Below are 23,949 nucleotides of genomic sequence, written 5' to 3'. Positions count from 1 at the left end.
ACATCAGTGTGGCAAAAAATGTAATAGTATAAAACTGGACTTCAGTGGGACTTGGATCTGTGTCAGCATGTGTATCTAACCTCAGGGCACTCTTTGACGGACAACATTCTCAGTAGGCCTGGGCAGCATACACTAACTCTGGATGTCTGCGTTACGGAGGAGATGATTTCCAAACCAGTTCGAACTGATTTGGCTCGGAGAAGGCAAGCTCTGTGCAGCCCACATCTCTCTGTGTATTTTACCTGCTCCTGTCACAGTTTTATGGCCACTGTATTTCTACCATTCACTCAACAGCCTGATTACAACAAATACAAGACAAACATACAAACACACACACACGTCCTCTTTAAATCACCACGTTTACTGTCCTTGGCTAATGACAACAACAAAGTGTTCCCGGCTTTTAGCATGAGATAAATCACCAATCATTTCGATAAGCAATCTTACACAGACGTATCAGAGATCAGCTTCAAAACCTCTCCACCACAAGCCAGACACCGGATAGTGTTGTCACCGGAGTGCACTTTCCTTGCACAAACACGTTCATGTTTGTTTGGCCATGATTAGCTATAAAAGACCCCACCCTATCTTGGCACCAAGCGTACCACCACCCGCTTTATTTACCTCTTCCTTTCCAAAATCTGTACTCCATTTGGTTGAAGATGTCTTCAATTTTATGCCCCAAATGACTCATTCATCTTCATAGCCTTCTTAAAAAAAGATAGCGAGGGATACTGTACTGTACATGGTCACTGTATCTCCTTCGAACCTTTTATTCACCATGTGCTGTCAAGTAATGTCATGTATTACTTAACTGTTACTACTGTATATCACACACCACTGTATATTCTTTTTGTAGGCTATTTGTATTTACTTTCATTTTGCATTGTTTTAGTCTGCCATCTGTAGCCAGGTTGGCATTGCAAATAAGAATATCTTCTCATTTGCCTTACCTATGTAAATATTGGTTAAATAAATAAATCAAAACATCCTTGTCATTTTTTTGAAATCATTCAAATTTGGCAGGTTTGTTAAAAACCTTTGTCTCTTTTCAAAAACTTTAGTTTCACTTCAAAACGATATTAATTCTTATTCACGCGTTTTGAACGTGTGACTATGTCATTTGTTAAACATGTCATGCGTTGATCTGTCATCTGTACAGCATAATCACAAATCATGAAATGTCTTAAATACCACTCAGCGTATGACTTAATTCAACATTCAGCAGGAAAACAACCACGTGGAAGGACTATAAAGATGGAATCCCCAGCATGCAGCGTGAAGAGGTCTGATCATTGCAGTAAAGGTGACATATCATTTCTCGATAAACACTTAAGTGACCCTAAGATAAAACTGGGGAAACAAGTCGATGAGAAATAGTTCTTACCATGCCGAGATGGACAGCACAAGTTCTCCCACAGACTGGTGGAGCGTAATATCAAACACACCTTCCCCGCTTTCTTTTAACATGCATGCACACACGCAAGTACATTTGATCACCTTGCAAAGCTGCACAGGCCACATTCTTTAAGGTTTTTTTTTTTTTTTTTGCTTGCCAACAACTATCCTTGTCTCCACCCTCCCTGCAATCACGTAACTGACGCAGGCAGTGATATCAAGAGGGAAATAAACCACACGAGCACCATTGTGGGTGTGGTGAGTAAAGGTAAATTTGTAGTTTTGTGAATCTGAAACCACACCGCGTTCCTATTCAAGGTGTCAAAGTATGCGATGTGTGTTTGAAAATTGAAAAGGGGTATTTAATTTCAGCGTGCGGCTGAATAGGTGGCCATCTGGGTGGAGATCAACAAGGCGGGTGTGTACATGCTTTATTTTGACCGAAATAACTCCAGCATGACTTTTCTCCTTTGGACAAATTACCCTTTATTAAAGCGTCGTTCCTGTTGCTAGGGCCAACAAGCTTGCAACGTGACGCTTCAACTGGAGACAGATTATGCAGTTTGGAGGCGGCGGTAGGGAGACGTAGGCAAAGAAGAAGCAGCAGGCTGTGTAGTATGCCTGTAAAGGTTACATCAGCCATATCAAAGTAACAGCACAACCACGGCATTGCCTCAAAATGGCACAGTTGGGAGAAGTACTCACACTCTGTACTGAAGGAGAACTACAGATAATTGCGTTTAAAAAGCACCCTGGGGAAATAAGTCTTAGAATTTTTGACTTGACTTCCACTTGAAGTCAAATTTAAAAAGTAGATGGTCTGAAATCTACAAACGTACAAAACTGACTGCTGCTTCTTCTGTTGTATTTCTGTAGAAATTATTCTTCTTCTCAGCAAAAAATAAATAAAATAAAATGCATGTTTGAGGGTCTAAGCATGAATGTAAAGTCACCAAACAAAATTGGGCCTTTGTCCTAAAACAAGACTGTCTAATCCAGGTCCACGAGGGCCCCAATCCAGCATATTTTAGATGTCTCTGTGATTAAATGATCAGCATCTGATTCGTTGAATCAGGTGTCTTAGAGGAGGGAGACATCTAATAAAAAAACGGTTCCAACAAATAACAGACACACAACTCCTGAAATCAACACGTTTGCTGGCCTCGGTTAATGCCTACGACGAAGTGTTCTTGGTTTTAGCACCAAGTAAATAATTAATCAGTTAGAACGGATTGCACCAACAAGGTTTTAATTGAATCTACAATTAGCTCTGTTCAGAGATGAGTAGAACCAAGTTTAAAATGAGATAATGTGCTTTTTAAATTAGCCAGAGCTCTGTTGCACCGTTTAAAATTAATCTCAGTTTAGTCAAACTCAATTTAACTGAATTGAAACTGACTTCAACTGTGGATATTAGAAGGAAAATTAATGATTAAGCATGCAATAAAACAGAATGTATCGACTACATTGCTCCACCACAGTTAAGCACCCTATGTCAAGGGATGCTTTTTTTCCCTGATTAAACATTACAGCCTGCATCTCACTGAGCGACAGGGGTTTGGTTTGCGAGTATTTAGAGTGTTCTATTGTATTACCATGCATGTTTTTGGAATGTGGGAGGAAACCGGAGTACTGGAGAAAACCCACGCAGGCGCAGGGAGGATTCACATACCCCTTTTCCACCCCAAAAAACGTGGTGCTCGTTTGGCGTCAGGACCAGTGCTTAACAAGTTCTTACGAAGAACCCTTTTGGTTTTCCACCGGCAAAGAGCCATGTAGGAGCTATGACATCATTGTAAATTGTCCAAATGTCACAGCTTACATCTACGTTTACCCAAGAGCACCTGCGTGAGTAATAATAATGTCCATCCATCCATTTTCTTATGTGTTTATCTTCAGGAATGTGGCGAGCGTGCTGGAGCCTATCCCAGCTGTCTTCGGGCTGTAGGCGGGGGACACCCTGAACCGGTTGCCAGCCAATCAAAGGGCACACAGAGACGAACAACCATTCGCGCTCACAGTCACACCTAGGGACAATTTAGAGTGTTGACTCATCCTGCCATGCATGTTTTTAGAATGAGGGCGGTACCCGGAGTGCCCAGAGAAAACACACTCGGGAACGGGGATAACATGCAAATTCCACAAAGGAAGGCCAGAGCCGGGATCGAACCCCCCACCTCTGCACTGTGAGGGCGACAGGCTAAAAAGTCGACCACCGGGTCGCCCATATATGTATGAAAAATAAGATGTGACAGTACATGAAGGAAAATGGACCTGTGTTACCTGTTGAGCTGTTGAGTTTTATGTTTTATGTTTGTGGCTTGGCAAAAGGACAAAGAAATGGAGCACCTTAGGGGAGCACACATTTTTATTTTGTTCATAATTAAATAAATAGTCCTAAACAGTTTTGAGAAACAGAGTACAGTGACAGAGATGTGGGAACCAACAGCATGTTGAACAAATTGCAGACACTTTAATGAGACGTTTTGGGGGCATTACATCACTGGCAACGGCTCACTAACAAATAGTGACAAGTGAGCAAATCCAGAATCAAGTAAAATGAGTGCAACGGCGGATGATGGTGATGCCTTCCGACAACTTGAGAACGCAGCGGGACAAGGAAAAAAATGCAAGAAGCACGAAAGACGACATCATCAAGATTATTTAACATATAGTGGTACCTTGATTCACAAGTCCGTCAACATCAGAGCTTTTCTAGTTACGAGCTTGTCCTTTGGTTGATTTTTTTGCTTTGCTTTGTCATCAAAATTTGACTTAAGAGTGAACTTCAGGCATTCCACCACTACATGGCGGCAACAAACTTCACAACATCCAGCCACTATCAGTTCATGTTGGTTCCCTCAGTGAAAAGATCCGTCGTTTTATGTGGAGGTTATTTTTCCATATTTCTTTTTCTAACTGTGGGAAATGAGAAAAAGCAGATGATATCTATGAATTTTAACCCTGAATTCCTTGAAAAAATATTGTGAAGCCTGCAGCTAGTTTGCGTGGTGAAGCAGTATGAGTGTAGTACTTCTACAACATGCATGTGTGATAAAGGTTATAACACTGTTCAGGGCGGCTAAAATAATTTGATTGTGGCAAACCAAGGTAAGTTCCTGAAAAGAATGCCTGGCAAAAAAAGGCATCCCAAAAACATTAAAGGTAATGAGTATTTTTCAAAGGTTTTTCTTTGTGTGTGTGGGTGTGGGGGCACCATCAATTCACATTGGTTTCCTTGAGGTGTACCTTTAAGATGGTTTGCCAACTGCCAATAATCACCACCAATCATATTTTGTATGTTTGCTGCTTATATGAAGGGCACATCTTATTGCTGTGTGTGGGAAATGGCAACATTGATGAATGCCCGAAATGTGGCCAGTATCGGTACACGACCATCACTATTTGTAAATCAAGGTGCCACTATATAACAGGTACACAGGCCTTATCCACCAATGGAATGCTGGTAGAGCAAATGTCAATGAAAATGGCCACATGCACACTATTAGGTTCATCGTATTGCGTCTACTCTGGGCGGTCGGCGATGCGTTGGCTCGGCTCAACGAGACGAGGGGCTGCTGCAGCCCGAAGCTGAGCAGCAGAACTGGTGGGCACCCTCATCCTCCCCCTCCACTCTGGGAGGGGAGAGACGGAAGGAAAGGAGGACAGGGGCAGGCAGACAATCCACAGGAAAGAAGAGAGTGAAGACAAGCGTCAGGCACGAACAAAGCAGAGAGTGAGTGGTAGAAGTGAGAAATGGTGACAATGCATGGACAGCACATTCAGCAACATTTTGAAATTAGGGCAAATACTGTAGAGTACAGCGGAATCTCCAAGGTCAATGCCTCTGAAGTGTCATTTGATTTTTTTTCTTTGCCTTGTTTTTTGAAGGGAATTCATGAGTAAGTCATAAATTGCCAAAGCTCTATCCACAATATGGCTAAAGGCACAGTCGCCATTATAAATACAATAACAACGATGGAAGTATGTCTGTGCTATCAGATTTGTAATCTGAAAAATTAACACTGAATTACGTTTCCATCAAAATGTTCAGTGTACACTTTTCATCTTAAAAAAATTCAACATTCAGCTACAAAATATCACTTCTGGGTCACTCCAGTAGAGGTAGCCAGGCCAAAGCAATTATCATCATCATCATCAAAAAGAAAAAAAGCACTCATCAATCTGAGCCAACCATGAATCATGGTAGGCTACTGTTGGATGATGCTGTCTCAACTGCTTTGGCCTGGCTGGCCCGCTGACCCAGTAGTGACATTTTTCTGCTAAATTTGTAGCTGACTGCTTAATTGAAAACCTAATGTTGATTTTAAGTCAAAAGTTGAACCAATATTTATGACAGTAATACATTTCTGAATCAGAATCTCAGTTTAAGATGCAGTTAGTTTTAAGTGCAAAATGACTTCAAAGCACAGGCAGTTGGAAAAAAAAGTAGAGGGTTAATTGACTTTTTTATGCTTGACAAGTAAAATGCATAAAGTCATTTATGGCTAGTGATTTTGATCAAGATACAGATTTGATGCTGTATTATATACAGTATATATATATATATATATATATATTATTCGATATTCTGTGGCTCTTGAAAGCTCTGTCCAAATATTCTAAATTGGGAGGAATATGGGGAACAGTAAGCGGTGAATGTCACCTTTAATTGAGTATTTTGCGAGGCTAACAAAAAACGTCAATCAAGCGACAGCCCGGGACTTGAGAATTTCTTAAAACAGGGCACTCGTAAGTCCAGGTAGTGCTGTTTCCGAATGATGTGACAGAGGCATTTGTGTCAGGGAGCTTGTTGGCAGGTGACTTATTTCTGTCTTGAGGAGCCTCCTTACCTGTGCTGCCGCTGCAAGCTTGGGTCAGTTGAGGGGCAGCAGTACTGATGGAGACTGACGAAGCTGTGAACAGTCAGACTGCTGGAGAAGAGAGTGGCGAGGGCAGAGGCGCCCACCATCATGGTGGGAGTACTGGGAGCTGAGGTGGGCTGCTGCCCTGAGATGGACGATGGTCGCACACTGACAGCGAGGAGCGAAGATGAGACACACACACACGCACACACACACAAAGCAGAGACACACGGAAAGATCAAAAGCGAAGCGGCGACAAAGATGTGAAGTGAGAATAGCAGACAGATCATAAAGCAGCATGCTCACAATGAATGGCATATTGAAAAAGAATGATTTGCAGTCTGCGGACAAACACAGGTAAAAGCCACAATTGCAATAAATGGCTGGCCAAAATTGAGATTTTCTCTGAATGTCGTTGAGTCACAGAAACGCAACAAAATTACAACTACAGAAGCCCAGCTATAAATCGTGTTTACGTTCCACTTTCCAGAATATGCAAAGTAATGACCATACAGGAAATTGGAGCATTGGTATTCGTGTGGGATAAAGACCGCGAATAGTGAAAATCTGTGCAGATGGTCTTCAAATAAACATTGATAAACACTGTTTACATTTCACTGTTTTCCATGAAATACAGGGTGGGGGAATCCCCAAACTATAATAAAACATTTAATAAACCCCCAATGAATGTGCAAATTTGCAGGTGCGTAACTGGGATTATGCAGGGGTCCACTCTATACTAAATTTGATTATTTATATGTGTCGTTTTGATTTAATCTGACCAGTAAAAATAGACAATCTGACTTCTGGCGGCATTTGTGATTTGACAAAACCCAGAGAATTCTCCTATTGTTTAATATGTGGGTGGCACGGTGGACGACTGGTTAGCATGCCGGAATCTCACAATGCAGAGGTGCCCGGTTTGATTCCACTCCAGCCTTCCTGTGTGGAGTTTGCATGTTCTCCCTGTGTTTGCGTGGGTTTTCTCTGGGTACCCTGGTTTTCTCGTGTTCCTTCTTTCTGATGTTTCCATCACTTGGGACCGCTACATCCACTACAATGGCTTTCCTCTGCCCTTTATCTATGATCACGATATCTGGTTGGTTCGCCATTACCATATTGTCAGTCTGGACCTGGAAGTCCCACAGGATCTTCACTCTGTCATTCTCCACCACCTTCGGAGGAGTTTTCCATTTTGACCTTGGGGTTTCCGGTCCATACTCCGCAGATGTTTCGGTAGACGATGCCAGCCACCTGGTTATGGCGTTCCATGTAGGCTTTCCCCCGCCAGCATCTTACACCCTGCAGTTATGTGTTGGATCGTCTCAAGTGGTACATCCCGTGTAGGGGCTTGTCCTCCCATGATGGTCCCGCTTCCAGCACCTCATCCTGTGTTCCCCATTGTCTGAGACATTCTCTGAGTACGTCATCCGTTGGAGCCTTCTCCTTGATGTATTCATGGAGCTTGGATGTTTCATCCTGGACAGTGGCTCTCACACTCACTAGTCCCCGGCCTCCTTCCTTTCGGCTTGCGTACAGTCTCAGGGTGCTGGATTTGGGATGGAACCCCCCATGCATGGTTAGGAGCTTTTGGGTCTTAACGTCCGTGGTCTGAATCTCTTCCTTTGGCCACCTTATTATTCCTGCAGGGTATCTGATCACTGGCAGGGCATAGCTGTTTATTGCCCGGGTCTTATTCTTGCCATTGAGCTGGCTTCTTAGGACTTGCCTCACTCGCTGGAGGTATTTGGCCGTAGCCGCTTTCCTTGTTGCCAGTTCGAGGTTGCCAATTGCTTCTGGTATACCGAGGTACTTGTAGCTGTCCTCAATGTCTGCTATTGCTCCTTCAGTGAGTGAGACCCCTTCAGTGCGGACTACCTTTCCTCTCTTAGTCACCATCCATTTCTGAAGCCTGAATGACATCCCGATGTCGCTGCTGGAGATCCTGGTTGTGTGGATCAGGGAGTCTATGTCCCTTTCGCTCTTAGCATACAGCTTTATGTCATCCATGTAGAGGAGGTGACTGATTGTAGCTCCATTTCTGAGGCGGTATCCATAGCCTGTCTTGCTTGGTGATTACTTGGCTTAGGGCAGTGGTCCTCAACTCGAAATGCTGTAGGTCCACTTTTTTATTTTTTTTTAAATAAGACCAAGGTGCGCTCCCATGCACGGCGGTCATGTGGAGCAGGGCTATATGCCCATTTAGTATGGTCAAGCCAAGCTTATACAAATCAACACTCCTCACAACCAACCAATAATGGGGTGCATGAAAATAACAATTATTCACTTTGCCAGTACACAGCAAATAATGAGATGTATTGTGTTGAGGCACAGGAACTCTTTTATTTTGTTAAGTTGTGCCTGCTTAATAATAGAAATAGCCCTTATAGGGAAATAAGACATTTTTACTTTAACTTTGTTAAACAGTAGTCGTCTTTTTTTCCCTTAATTTAACAAAAGCAAAACAAAATACTCATTTTACCAAAATAAATTCTAAACATGAAAACAAAAATATCCTTTTCATTTGTACAATTCCCCTTTTCACATCTCCTCTGAAATCACTGAAAAATATATCAGAAGAGGAGTTAAGAAACATTTTAAATACTGACACAAGGGAGCACACAATCGAAACCTCCCGCGATTCGTCTTGTCTAGTTGTCTGTGTGCGGCTCTCCTGTGCTGAAGCTGTGAGCACACTGTGGCGTCGCGCATGCGTCTGTTTCCTGACACAATCATCCATTTTGAATGTGTGTGTATTGGGATAGACGCGTACTGACGCTTATGTATGGGCACACCTTAAGTTCAGAGGAGCCAATCAGCGCATCGTTATCACCGACATGCCCTGCTCAGCCAGGGTTTCCAGTTCGTCAAACATTATACACACACAGTCGCACTGCTGCGGTCCTCTCCATTACATCTGTTCGTGCACGCAAAGAATACAACGGATAATTTTAACAAGCGATCGCGGTAATGCGCAGATTATAGTCCAAAAATATAAAATGTATAACGTAAAAATCACTTTATAATTTATTATTTTATACAATTTGCCGAGCCTGGTGTCATAGGTCCAGGCACGTTTGTTTTGCCAGCCACGGCAGCGCGAGACACCGAAAACTGATGCTTAAAGAGTTTATGAATGAAAAGTTTACTTTTAAAAAGTTGCCAGATTGTTCCACTGACAAGACCAAAGTTACCTGGATCATACAGGTATCAAGATGTATGCCATTGACGCGATTGTTACTTGTTTGGAACTATTTTGTGTGGAAGGTTACAGTGTTCCGTGTCCATATAAATAGAGCGGCTGGAGCTTCTCTGTGTTCGTCTGACAGTGACGGTGAAGTTCAGCGGTGCAGTGGTAGTGACCTCGCGAAAATAAAACGTCTTCAGTGTTGTCATCGAACCAAGTGTAGTCATCCGAAATGATGTCTACACAAAACTGTAGAGAGACTTCTGCGCAAGAAGGACCAACAGAATTGACATAGCCTGACTGCTGTGTTCAAAGCAAACTTGAGAAAAACGAAGTATGCAACCATAGCTTAAATCAGGAGTGGGCAAACTACGGCCCGCTGGTCTTTTTAATGGTGCACAATTAAGGTTTGATTGCATTCATTTCGTTTTGACTTGTCATGACAGGTATTTCAACACCAGGTGGCGCAGTTACTTCAAGTTGCAGAGCACAGGGAGGGGAAGATGAAGAAAGAGGGAGAAAGTAATGACCATGGAAGGGAAAGTGATATGTATCTGATTAAACGAAGCGGGTAACAAAGTACAAAACATTCAGGAGATGCCTGGAGTCGGAAAGACTCAAATCTACGAGACTTTGAAAAACAAGGAAGCGATTCTTACTCAGTCCGATTCTGGCAATTTCCATGCTCAGAGTGAATTGCTTGTGGCTCGAGTAAATGAACATTTCCTAGAATGGTTTGATTGTTATCATGTTAAAAACTTTCCGCAAACTGGACCGCTAATAAGAGTCGGAGAGCAGTCAAATGTGTGGAGTGTGAACAACAGGGGGCTCAGTACACATCCTTGAGGAGAACCGGTGCTGAGTGTGATGGTGGAGGACAATGTTACATTATTACTGGCATACAAAGACATTGTGCTATCTTCTTTATTTTCTATTTCAATTTCTAACTTTTGGCCCGGCCCTCCACAATATTTTCTGCTTCTCATTTGGCCCCCCCGGGAAAATAATTGCCCACGCCTGGCTTAAATCCACTATAGGCTGAGTACTAGTTTACCTTAGATGTGCACTTTATAATGTTATATTGCTCTGTTTTGGTTCCATAAAAAGAGCTGTTAAAGCAGCTGTTGTGTGACAAAATATTTTTTTCACTGTTGTTGATGGACAGTAATATTGTGTGAGATTATGTGTGAATAACTGCTCCAAGTGAAAAATGTTCATGTAAAATTGAAAATCGAAATTGTTATTTCAGTAAATATTTGCATTTGGCACATAGAAAACAGATTCATGATTTGCTGTTGATGAGAGCATTAAAATGGGGAAAAATAGGACAAAAAATAGAAAAGCAAATTCAGAAACGATAAAAAATGCGTGAGTAATCACGATTAATTTTTAGTGAATTTGAGTTAATTATGACAGTTGCATTTTTAATTAGATTAAATATTTTAATCGTTTGACAGCTCTAATATATATATATATACATATATATATATATATATAAATTAAATTCCTCGTCTCACCCCCCCCCCCCCCCCCTCGGGTGGTGTCCGTCCCTCATTCAGCTCGGGTCCTCTACCAGAGGCCAGGAAGCTTGAGGGTTCTGCGCAGTATCCTTGCTGTTCCCAGCACTGCACATTTCTGGACTGAGATGTCCAATGTTGTTCCCGGGATCTGTTGCAACCACTCATCTAGTTTGGGGGTCACTGCCCCGAGTGCTCCGACCACCACAGGCACGACTGTCACCTTTACCTTCCAGGCTCTCTCCAGCTCCTCTCTCAGCCCTTGGTATTTCTCGAGTTTCTCGTGTTCCTTCTTTCTGATGTTTCCATCACTTGGGACCGCTACATCCACTACAACGGCTTTCCTCTGCTCTTTATCTATGATCACGATATCTGGTTGGTTCGCCATTACCATCTTGTCAGTCTGGATCTGGAAGTCCCACAGGATCTTCGCTCTGTCATTCTCCGCCACCTTCGGAGGTGTTTCCCATTTTGACCTTGGGGTTTCCAGTCCATACTCCGCACAGATGTTTCGGTAGACTATGCCAGCCACCTGGTTATGGCGTTCCATGTAGGCTTTCCCTGCCAGCATCTTACACCCAGCAGTTATGTGTTGGATCGTCTCAGGTGCCTCTTTGCACAACCTACACCTTGGGTCTTGTCTGGTGTGGTATATCTGGGCCTGCTCCTGAGCAGCCAGGATGAGTGCCTCTGTGCTGTCCTTCAGGCCAGCCCTCTCTAGCCACCGATAGGACTTCTTGAGATCGGCCACTTCAGTTATGGTCTGGTGGTACATCCCGTGTAGGGGCTTGTCCTCCCATGATGGTCCCTCTTCCAGCGCCTCATCTTCTGTTCCCCAGCATTGTAAATGCTATATATATATATATATATATATATATATATATATATATATGCGTATATATGTATATATATGTGTGTGTGGGTGTGTGTGTGTGTGTGTGTGTGTGTGTGTGTGTGTGTAAAACTGCATGCAAAAATGCACATCCAACATGAAGCCATTCCCCACTTCCCGTCCGTTCTGACAGGAATTAAGCAATGTTCCGTCTGCAGAGTCTTAATGAGAGCCTAGTGGTGGAGATTAACATGTAAATGCTGGGCTCTCGCTGCGGCCAGATGCTGTCAAGGACATGTTGTCCCTGTCATATGAGCAAAGAAACACAGAGCAAAGAGATGCCGCAGCACTCCACTCAAATTGTGGATCGGGCATCTGCGTAAGAGGAACCAAGGAAACTGAATTGACTCTTTTGCCCCAGGCAGGCTCCATGAAGGCAAACAGAAAGCAAATCCCATTTAAGGAGAACTTTTCGTGATTTTGTGTTGTGAAACACAAGCTGTGAAACAAGCTTTTAGCTAAGTAATGTATTTTCCACTCTCCGAAATTTGAAAAAGAAATCAGTTTTTTTTCTTCAGAATAGCAAGGAGTGGATGTAGCCATGAAATAATTCAATATTGTGTGAATGACCAATGAGTTGAGGTTTAATTACTACAATCAAAATAAGCATTACCTCATCTGATTAATCTAATATTAATTAATACTACTACTACTACTACTAATAATAATGCTATACGCTTATTATTGTGTCACCAATAATAAATGGTATCTTATAGCTAATATGGTATGATTACTTTTGTGACAACATAAATGATATAAAATGGAAAAAAACAAGACAGAGGAAGGGCTTTTGATGACCAAATCATAATTTATTCACAGACATTACTCCTAAAAACATGTGCAATGAGTGACGGTGACTCACTGCATGGCCTGTGTTGAACAACAATGGCTTCATTTTACATCCTCACCATTCACTCCAGGAACTGCATCATCCTCTTCGGATTGCCACACACACTTCTTGTACCTACCATGACACACACTGTGTTTACACCACCCACACATACTGTACAGTATGTATACTATGTTTCAGAGTTAGGTCATTAAATTTGTCCAACTGTTGGCGTTTCTCTCCTCTGTAATCAAGAGGACAAGCTGATATTCATCATCTAATCGTTATCATCTACTCAAAAGCTGTGCTGACCTCAAATCCAAAGTGACTCGTGCTCAAGATTTGCCCGAAATCAAAACTCAGTGAGTCCAAGGCAAGACCGAAGCTTCTGGGAGTCAAGACCAAGAGCATAAAAACTATTAGAAAAAGTCAGACAAGGTTGAACAAGGCTCTCGTCAACTTATTCATTCTGCCTTAAATAACAAGTGCTTCATGCTAAATATGTATCCCATTCATTCAAAAGTCCCACATCGCACCCCAAAAATAGGGTCTGACTGACAAAGCTGTATTTTCCCAAAGGGAAAACACGATTGATGAATCCATAAATCCTTGTGGTTACCAACAACGCATGCGTATTCCCTTGAATGAATATAAATTTCATAGAGCTTGCGCTGCAGCTCGTGTTCAGAATGCGTCTTGGGTAACCACAACGCTGGCCAGAATATTTGATTGACATGAGGGGTCAAACCTTCACCTCTTACCCGCAGTCAGCTTGGATACGCACCAGTTTGCCGATGATGCTGCACAGCATCTGCTTCGATTTACACAAAAACGTTCGAGAATTTCAAAATCAGTTATCCTGCTCGTCACACTCATTACAACAATATTTAATAAGCATGTTAGCAAAAGATAGAAATACGCTACTACAGCATCTAAATCACGTAGGCAGGCACAGCGTTCTCTGCTAAGCCGCGATCATATGAAATTCTAATTAAAATGTGATGAGAGCAGAAAACTATTTTTGCGGTGAGGAACAAGGCAGATCACACAGAGATTATAAACCTCAAAACAACAACTTGCGAGATATGATCTGCGTGGCAGAATGAACTGGTGGATGTGCTCAATATTGCTTGTCGAGGTGCTGTTATGTAAGCCTGAGCTGCGCTCGCACACATATTTGTATTTCACCGGCAGCTACTGTAGAACATCTTCGCTTATATTGTCTCCCCCATGCCTCACAGCGCCCATAGGAGCTTTCTGTTTTATGAGTGCTTGAATTCTTCAGTGGTTAGGGATACATATTACTGGATTTTCCCACAAATTAAAAGAGCCCCTAACAGTATTTGTAAAATGTCTGTGACATGCTATGGTCAAAATGAATTAATTAGAGTACACTTATCCTTTCTCCACTGCCAGATTGAGAGCACTGGCTTTTTAAGCAGGTTAGCAGAGGTGATATAGCGAAGAGCATACATCGAGGAGAAATTGACACCCTGCTCAAATGGATTTGTCATGTACTTCTCTGCCAAATCTGTTGCCCATCAGGCCCAGTCCACTCTCTCAAACTGCCTTTCTCAAAATTAACTGTACTAAATGTGACATTATCATAATGGGTGCCAAATCCCTCACCTCACCAACCCTAAACTTTCACTTCTCCTTTGATAATTCCACCCTCACCCTACTGCCAGAACCTTGGAGTTGTCATGGACAATACTCTCACATACTCGCCTCTCAGCATCGACGGTTCGTATATCTTGATAAACTCCTAAATCGGGTCACTTGTTGCTCAGGCATCACTGGATTGTAAAGTGCTATTTAGCCGTTTTTTGTTTGGTTTTTTTCCTTGTGGATACCGGACTGTATTAATGGCATTTTAATTCATTTTACTGGGGAATTATGTTTGAGTTTTTTAAACTGTGAGGGCAGTCACAGAGGGAATTCAACTTGTATCTCAAGGCACTACTGTACCATGGTACCTTCCTCGTTATATTTGGACAAGATTTTAGCTGCTACCAGGTGTACGGCAACTAAAGCTGTTACTGTTGAATCTTGTACAATTGATTATTGCATCGACTAATTGAGCAATCGGGTGAATTTACATCTCCCAATCAATTTTGTTGTGAATTTATCCAACTTGGTCAACCCTCCCACCCCCAAGAAAAAGGCAGCGCATGTGGTGTGTTCTCCAAGTAGGTCAGGCAGTTGCAAGAGTGGGAGGAGAGTGAGCTCCACGAGAGTGGGAGAGGTCAAACACGGAGGAGGGCAAGGGTGACCACAATCAGGAGAGCCGGAACGTGAACACGCAGGTCGCCGCCCGGTGTCACTGTGCAACCGGCGTGGGGGTGTCGATCGGCGTGTAGGTGAGGCTATGTATAGACTTCATCTTGACTTGTACTTGCTGTCATGTCGCCATGCAATCTTTGCCTCACTGCGAGCCACTTGAAATGATGCTTTCACTATTTTGTCTGTGAAAATGAGTGGGTGTGCACTGCGTCATCCACCTCCAGCACGTGACCCGCCTGACTCCTGCTGACAAACAAAGGCACATGATTAACACACACGCTGCTCCGTTGTAGTCTAAACTAAATAGGGGTGGGGGGGTGAGGTGGTCTTGTACACACCAACCCTCCCCTTCCGCCAGCTCCAGCCCAAAAATACAACACACATCCATTGTACACTGTACACTTGAGTCTCCTGCTGCTTGGCAACAGTGTGGCCTGCCTGCCTGGCTGTGTGGGCGTACGGCAATAAGTGCCAGGCAAAAACTCGGAGGAGGGGCAACAATTGCGCCTAACTGCAGCCGGGACCTGTGCGCACGTGCAAGTGGACACCCCATGTTAAATGCAAAAGTGACAAAAGCCAAGGGAAATAACCAAATATGTCTAGGCATGAAAGCATCCTAACTTTCCAAATCACCTGCAAATCATCACTTGTCATATGTGCGTCCCCTCGTGCTGTCATTCCATCCCGCTGTATGTCTTTCGCCACGCTCCTGCTACCACCCTCTCCTCTCTCTATTGTCTCTCTCTCTCTCTCTCTCTCTCTCTCGCCCACAGTTCTTCAAAGAAGTGTTCACGGCGTTCCCCCGGTAACCAGTCTCCATATTTTGCTCTATAGAATGTGCATGTGACTGTCTGACAAACATTGCGCATCCTAAGTGACATGCATCTTGGGGAAATGATCACTGAAGAGTCTAGGAAATACTACAGTGAAGGTGTGCAAAACTTAAACAGGCCATGATGAGATCCACACTTGTTTACAATGCCGCTGCTGGCCAGCCTCCAGCTGAATAACTACGCAAAACCTTTCATTTGTCGTGGCATGTGCACAAGTGCACAGCTGATGCTCGGATGCAGATGCCATTGAAATAAATGGGGCCTATTATTTCAATGGATAATTCATGTACAGTACATTTTTGACAATAAAGTTTTATCCAATCCAATCCAATTTTGCACACGTCTGTGTTCAACTATGGACATGCTACTTGTATCGAATATTGCACTCCACATCTAAATAACAATACAGAATCGCTGCCCTGTCGACAGAGCTTATTTATACTCTATGTCTAGTATATATGGACACTGAAACAGACACGTGTAAACTTCTCTTTTCCAAAAGTTATTGATGATTCAAAATTTTAGGCATTCATAGTAAAGGCAATGTTTATTGACAGAGACCCACTAAAGGACACTTCTTGCATAACGATAAAGACAAACAGCTACATCGGAATCCTGCCAGCTGCACAATTTCCGTGTTGCCCTTCAAACTCTGCAGGTGCTGGACAAGTGTATACGTGATCCCCAACGACTCACTGAAGTTATTACTCTTGTCTTTATACCGTTATAATAATGGTAAGTCATGCAATACTTCCAAATGCTTTCACAAATTCATACATAGTTAATAAAAAAAACTGTTTATTTTGCAGTTTGCTATTGTGTGAATGCAAAGTCATCCTGTCACTTCGGCTCACAGGTCACTCTGGTGTATTTCAACAAAACAATGAGGTTGCCTCAGTGTCATTAACGATAAAGGCAGCGTGAGTGACATAGAAGGACCATTTGCAAAAGAACAGAAAAAAATGAAGCAGGGCTGCAGGTATTGAATATTTTGGTATTCAGATAGCTGACTGAAAATTCATTTGAATAATCGAGTATTCAGATGAAAATAAAGAGTGCCCATTTTTGCCTGGTTAAAGAACGATTCTAAATAAAGAAGAGAAAAAGCAATATTTCCATTTAATAATGAATGAACATCCATCTATCCATTTTCTAATCGGGTTATCCTCACAAGGGTTGCGAGCGTGCTGGAGTCTATCCCAGCTGTCTTCGGGCAGCAGGCGGGGGACACCCTGAACCGGTTGCCTGTCAATCGCAGGGCACACAGAGGCAAACAACCATTCATGCTCGTAAATACCTCAAGGACAATCTAGAGTGTTCAATTAACCTGCCGGACATGTTTTTGGAATGAGGTTAGCGCGTCTACCTCACAGTGCAGAGGTGCAGGGTTCGATTCCAGCTCTGGCCTCCCTGTGTGGAGTATGCATGTTCTCCCCGTGCCTGCGTGGGTTTTCTCAGGGTACTCCGTTTTCCTCCCACATTCCAAAAACCTGCATGGCAGGCTGATTGAACGCTCTAAATTGTCCACAGGTGTCATTGTGAGCGTGAATGGTTGGTTGTTCGTTTCTGTGTGCCCTGCGATTGGCTGGCAACCGGTTCAGGGTGCCCCCCGTCTATTGCCCGAAGACAGCTGGGATAGGCTCCAGCACCCCCCGCGACCCTTGTGAGGATAAGCAGATCGGAAAATGGATGGATGGATGGATGTTAACGAGTTCCAAAAATCCAAATACTGTACTCATAGTCAGATTGATTGACTTTCTCATGGAAATTCGGGGGGGCATGTCTTTCCTGTCACTGATGAAATTATATGAAAAATGACCCAAGTATATTATTTGTTATGGGAGAAAGAGGATCTGCATATTAAATCTTCTGCGGGTCCTGCATATGTAGAGCATTTTACAATAAAAAACTTTAAATCCATTTCAGTGGCACAAAAAAGTTAAGAGCTTGATTCAAATCAAAACAAGAGTGAAAAGAGATCTGGATATGCCCATTCCTCATCGAAACAGATGAGGGCAGCTGAATATTGTAAGTGCCTTTTCACCGTTTCCACAGCAACTGCACAATCTCGTTTCTCTCACAGCAGTGAGCGCTGGTCCAAGGATACCTCACTTCCTGTCAACTATTTATGTGCAGATTCACTTGCGTGCTCGCCAATTCCAGAAAGTGGATTAGGATGGCAAGTCTGGAATGCATGCCTGTCTTGACACTGTAACCCTAACTTGAAACCCAAACTCTAACAAGAAGATTTGAAACTTGTAACCCAAATTTTCAACCCATAATCATTTACTTCATACTCACATTTAAAATCATAGACTTGAAAGCCCAACCTTGGTTTGAAGCACTAAAACTGGCTCGAAACCCTGAATCCAACTTGCAAAATAATTTGAAGTCTTTGGAACCTTAACTGCAATTTGTAACCGCAATTTGATAACCTAGCCCTGTTTTAACTCAAACTCTAACCCTGGCTCGAGAACACTATTCTTAACTTGAAACCCAAATTTGAAATATTTGAAACCTTTACCCTTGTTTTAAACCCTACTTCTGTTTTAAAACCCTAATTTGAAATTCCAACATTTATTTCAGACCTTAACCCAGGCTCGAAATGCGAACTGAAACACTGATTGTCTCCTGGTAGTGGCTGTTCTTGTTCCAGAGTGTTCCAAAGGATTAGTTTGAAAACCAGGGATGTGCACAGAGATTTTGGGGGCAGGTGCTTAAGCACCACAAAGGCCACACATTACCTAAAGCAGGGGTGGGCAAACTACGGCCCGCGGGCCGGATCCGGCCCGTTGGTCTTTTTAATCTGGCCCGCCGAAGATTGGTGCACAATTAAGGTTTGATTGCATTCATTTCGTTTGGACCTGTAATGACAGGTATTTCAACAACAGGTGGCGCAGTTACTTCAAGTTGCAGAGCACAGGGAGGGAGGGGAAGACGAAGAAAGAGGGAGAGAGTAATGACCACGGAAGGGAAAGTGATATGTATCTGATTAAACGAAGCGGGTAACAAAGTACGAAACATTCAGGAGACGCCTGGAGTCGGAAAGACTCAAATCTACGAGACTTTGAAAAAAAAGGAAGCGATTCTTACTCAGTCCGATTCTGGCAATTTCCATGCTCAGAGTGAATTGCTTGTGGCTCGAGTAAATGAACATTTCCTAGAATGGTTTGATTGTTATCATGTTAAAAACGTTCCGCAAACTGGACCGCTAATAAGAGTCGGACAGCAGTCAAATGTGTGGAGTGTGAACAACAGGGGGCTCAGTACACATCCTTGAGGAGAACCGGTGCTGAGTGTGATGGTGGAGGAGAATGTTACATTATTACTGGCATACAAAGACATTGTGCTATCTTCTTTATTTTCTATTTCTGTCATGTTCCGTATTTGGCAGCAGGTGGCAGGCGTTTCATTTCGGCCGCCTGCACACCTGCTGCCTATTTGTCGGTGATTGCACCTGCTATATCTAAGCGCTCCGGCGGTCGACTCATTGCCGGAGTATTCCATGCCGTGCCACTGCTGTTGCCCATACCTTCTTGATAGAACGCTACTTTAATACCATTGATAATTGTTGCATTCCTTGACGTCTCTCGTGTGTAATTATAGTATTTGCCTAATCTTACCCCTTGCCGTTTTTTCGCAAGCGTTGTCTCGTTGTAATTCATTCCTGGTTTTCATTATTAACCAGCGTTTTCTGTTTTCCGTTTAGACGGGGGTTTTTGGTTATAATAAATATTATTTTTGTGACAAAGTTCCTTTCTGTGCCTGCTATTTCGGTGATCCACTTATTCCCATTTTGATGTTACGCACGAAGCGATTCCTCTGTCGCTTCGAGCGCAACGTGACAATTTCTAACTTTTGGCCCGGCCCTCCACAATATTTTCTGCTTCTCATTTGGCCCCCCCAGGAAAATAATTGCCCACCCCTGACCTAAAGTCTTCATAAATGTAAGAAAAAACATGACAAGTATGAACACAATCAACACAGTATAATTAAATGGGGTAAGTCATATTAACAAATTGAATCATTTTTTTTTAAAACAGGCAAAAACATAGTCATGCAAATAATCTAATTTAAAGTCACAGAAAATGAAAGCAAAAATAGATTTGCACACTTCTCTCATGTGGGGCAAAGGGCAGGTGCTTGAGCACGTGTCTGTTGAAAACAGATTGAAGTGAAGCCAAGTTTTAATGCAAGTGAGCGTTCATACCAAGATGTGCATTGAGTGCAAAACACCACAAAGCCCCGTACGCTTCAAAATGCCGAGGAGAAGGCACAGAAACACCACCCACGTTCGCGTGGCCTCCCCCTCACACACACTCAATTTCAATTTGTTTTGCAGCATTGCAACATTTTGACTGAAGCTGGAAATAAACACAGTCAATCTGCTGTCCAGAACCGGACAAAGGCAGGAAAGTTTCTGGGGTTAGGGTGCCCTGAGAGAATGTTTGAGCCATGTTGGCCTAAGGCCACTCTTCCTGAATCCAAGCAACTGTGTAATTTGAAACCCCGGTCATCCATTATGTGTGTGTCGATCAATCCACATGTAATAATCATAAGTGTGCAGGCTGGCAAAGGGGAAAAGGAAAAGCGAGAGAAGAGTAGAAAAGTGCAGCTTGTCTGAGTCATAGCTGCAGCATGTGGGGATCGGGGGGGGGGGGGACAGCAAGGGGGAGCGAGCGACTGTACATACGTGGGTACGTACATGTGAGAGCGAGCGAGAGAGGGAGTTTTAAATTTAGCAAATTGAGCTCCTTGTGAAACGAAAGCCCATTAGTTGTTCTCCACATTTCGATAATTAACTTTCATATCGACAGCGCTGAGCATCTTCACAGGCCCATTTTGCTTGAAGCGTTCCATCCGTGAAGAAGCCATTGTGAATGTGCAAGTCCTTTTTTTGGTCTTATATAACAGCTTTACTCTCCAAGTCAGCGCCACGGAGGCCTGGAGCTGACCCCGATGCATGTCCTCCTCCTGCCACATTACTGTGAGATTGCGAAGTCGACTCCAGGGTGTCTGATAATGGACATCCCAGGTGCTACTGTAGTATCGGTACTAAGACAACACATACAAACAAACACACACACACACGCACACGCACACATACACATACAAACAAAATACAAAAATGCTCAGTTGTTTTGCTAACCCACTCTTTGGATAGTTCTGGATTTTGAGCAGATTGAATTACTTTTACTCAAAATTGGGTTAATAATTTTCACCCAGCAGATTGGGTTAAAGATGTGGGCAGGCTGACGCTGGTTGTTGTGTAATTTTGTGTACTGAAGTTGAAGTAAATTTCATGTAACACTCTTTCAGTACATTGGTGGCGGCTCGAAGCCTCAGTGGGTAAAACAGCTGACTTTGGATATGGCGATCAAGGTTCAAAGCTTGGTCAGGGTGAACGGGAGCATCCAGTTGGTCACTAGGCAAGTCCTTTTATGTCATCTGCCAATTCCCGGCCTGCTGGTCCACAAGACGGATTGTGTGTTGTGTCAGGAGGGCATCCTCTGTAAAACTCTGCCAAACGTATCATGTGAGTGACTCGCTGTGGCGACACCTGACAGGGGATATTTTCTTCTTTTTAGAAATTATTTTTAACCACAGCTATTCTGACAACCTGGCAGCCAATTTATTGGTAGCCTTCACTCAGTAGTTTGGGTAGTTTTTACTGCTTGTTGGATCAAAATCTTGACCCAACATGCTGGGTCGCGTCCTCAACCCAGTGCACTGGGTACAAATAACCCAGCATTGGCTTGGTCCCTTTTGGAGGCAGTCCTTGGGATGCATGCTTGTAAATACATGTAAAGGACAACCTAGAGCACAGGTGTCAAACTCAAGGCCCAGAGCCAGATATGGCCTGCCACGTCATTTTAAGTGGCCCGCAAAAGCAAATCAAAGATGACACCTTCCATGGTCCTTGCTAAAATCTGTACCAAAATTTCAAATTTTCACATGTAATAAATCTGTGACATTGTAAGCATTTTCTTCTTACCAAACCCCTCATTACAGTTACTTAAACAATAGTTGAATAAAATTATTCTTGACCTCTTTATGTAGTTACAGTCATCATGGTCCTCCAAGGGAAATGGTAGTTAGAATGTGGCCCGTGATAAAAATGAGTTTGACAGCCCTGATCTAGAGTGTTCAATTAACCTCGTGTGCATTGTTCAGGAATTTATTCCTTACAGCAATTCTTTTAGCCCCTCTCTGTTAGTTGGATCTGATCAAATAATTGAAAGAAAGAACGTAATATGCTGTTAAAGGTATTTCCTGCTTACTGTGATTACAATAACCTTTAGTGCCCTTTGACCCCCACCACTTTTAGGGACCCTTCCAGAGGACATGCTTAACATCAAAAGAGTAACTCTTATCTCAAGTATCTGTGTTGCTGCCATCACATCAAAGCTCAGACCGAAGACAATGGTGGGTAGTGGTGGCCTGGTCTCACCTCACCACTCCCAAATTTTTCCAGCCACACCGGGTCAAAGGACATGTTCACTTCTTTGTTTCCGGGATTTGCATGGAAGCGTAACTGCCCGCCTCTCATTATCATATTGTCTCTATATGTATTCTCATGAATGTATTTTTTCTACGCTTCCTGATGAAATCTGAAACTCTCAGGAGCCCGAATCAATTCGTATTGTGTTGTGATAAACTAAAGAAAAGACGACGTGGTGGTGGGTCTTTATTCCACCTTATAGAGAAAGAAAAGAACCTGTGTCCAAGGAGGGCCATAAGGAAATGGACAGCGACCCTCCACAACAGCATGTTTTTGGAATGTGGGAGGAAACCGGAGTACCCGGAAAAAAAACCCCACACAGGCACGGGGAGAACAGGCAAACTCTACACAGGAATCAAACTCCGCATCTCTGCATTGTGAGGCGGACATACTAACCAGTCGTCCACCTTGCCGCCCTCATATCAGAGTGAACAGTACAATTCGCCCCCACCCCCGCCTAAAATCTGATCCATGTTTATGTAGATTTAAATCAGAGATTTATCCGATGCGACTGCTGTCAGGGTGCTCACCTGAGGCTCATCAGAACTATAAGTCATCAAAAGGGGACAATTGTTCGAATAACAAGACGGGCACGAAAAGCAATGGTGCACGCAGGAGCAAAAAACAGTGCTGAAAAGAAGATGAATGATGATTTTTCGGTTATGTTGGTTCTGGTTTCACAAAATCCTTGATATTGTCACGAACGCTTCAGTAGTGAAAAATACAAGAGCCAGCGGCCATATTTATCTGCGTTGCACGTCGTCACATTTTTTTGCGCACGCGTTTCACTTCACAGCCGCATTCTATTTACATTATAAGTCACATTAGTGTTTGGAATATGAAGGATTTAACACAAAAACCTGGATGACACATGATATTGTTCCGTGTGAAAGTAGCATCTGTGGTGCATCAGTATTCCATTTGTCAAATGCATTTTAAGCTGTAATCTTTCATGAGTGTATTCAAAAGAGGCAAACTTCCTAATGACTTATTAGTGCTGTACTGATGAGCTCAGAGGAAGGGACACGTTATTCTGCATGCCGCTTGGTTGCATGGCAGGAAATGCCCGGGTGCAATTTGATTAGGCAAAGACTACCTAGAACTCGAGTGGGATTCTGAACAACTCAACAGCTCGGTTTACATGAAGTCTTGTATTCTGATTAGAATGAAACGGAAGGCCCAAACAGTTCACCCGCACGTGCGCAGTAGTTACTTGAGCTAGCAGTCATTTTACTGCCCTTTCAACACATTGTGGGCTCACAGCAGCAACATTATATAAAGCGACAGTTTCGCTGGCTCATTTGAAATGCACCCGCGTGCCCTCTCCCAAAATTAACCAAAAGGAAAAAAAAAAAATCCACATCGCTACTTCTTGGCGGAGGTGCTTTGGGACATCACGTCAGCTCAAGGCCTCGCATTGTTCACAGCGCTATTAGCAGGACACGAGCAAAGAGGCTGGCTAAGGACAGCTGTTTAAAACAGACCCGCTGGGACACCGGAGCGCGCACTTTGTTTGGCAAAGTGCAGCTGCGGCACGCAAACACACACACACACACACACACACACACACACACACACACAAAATCAAAAGGCCACATATGATGAATTCTGGGGGACGCGAGGTGCAGAGAGCAAAGGGGCAG

The 23,949-nt window shown here is 43.2% G+C and overlaps 1 protein-coding gene and 1 long non-coding RNA gene across 3 annotated transcripts in view; one reads left to right on the top strand and one right to left on the bottom strand.

The window, feature by feature from the left end:
* The window catches only part of iqsec2b (IQ motif and Sec7 domain ArfGEF 2b), a 56,478-nt gene that overhangs the window by 27,521 nt on the left and 5,008 nt on the right, over positions 1–23,949 (bottom strand). Inside the window, exon 2 of one of the 2 annotated variants that reach the window (XM_086123709.1) lies at positions 6,252–6,431. The exons of the other annotated variant lie outside the window; for it this stretch is intronic. Within the exon in view, the coding sequence (XP_085979835.1) occupies positions 6,252–6,431 (180 nt within the window). The remainder of the gene's footprint in view (positions 1–6,251; positions 6,432–23,949) is intronic. 2 annotated transcript variants of the gene reach the window in all.
* LOC147211213 (uncharacterized) lies at positions 1,668–3,802 on the top strand. The gene is made up of 2 exons (XR_015102263.1): positions 1,668–1,816; positions 3,298–3,802. It is a non-coding gene; the product is annotated as an uncharacterized LOC147211213 (long non-coding RNA).

The sequence above is a fragment of the Hippocampus guttulatus genome, chromosome 1, assembly GCF_054856545.1.
Source record: "Hippocampus guttulatus isolate MCC_2025c chromosome 1, RoL_Hgut_1.0, whole genome shotgun sequence".
Lineage (NCBI taxonomy): Eukaryota > Metazoa > Chordata > Actinopteri > Syngnathiformes > Syngnathidae > Hippocampus > Hippocampus guttulatus.
Note: the sequence above shows the minus strand (reverse complement) of the source record. Positions and strands in the feature narration are given on the sequence as shown.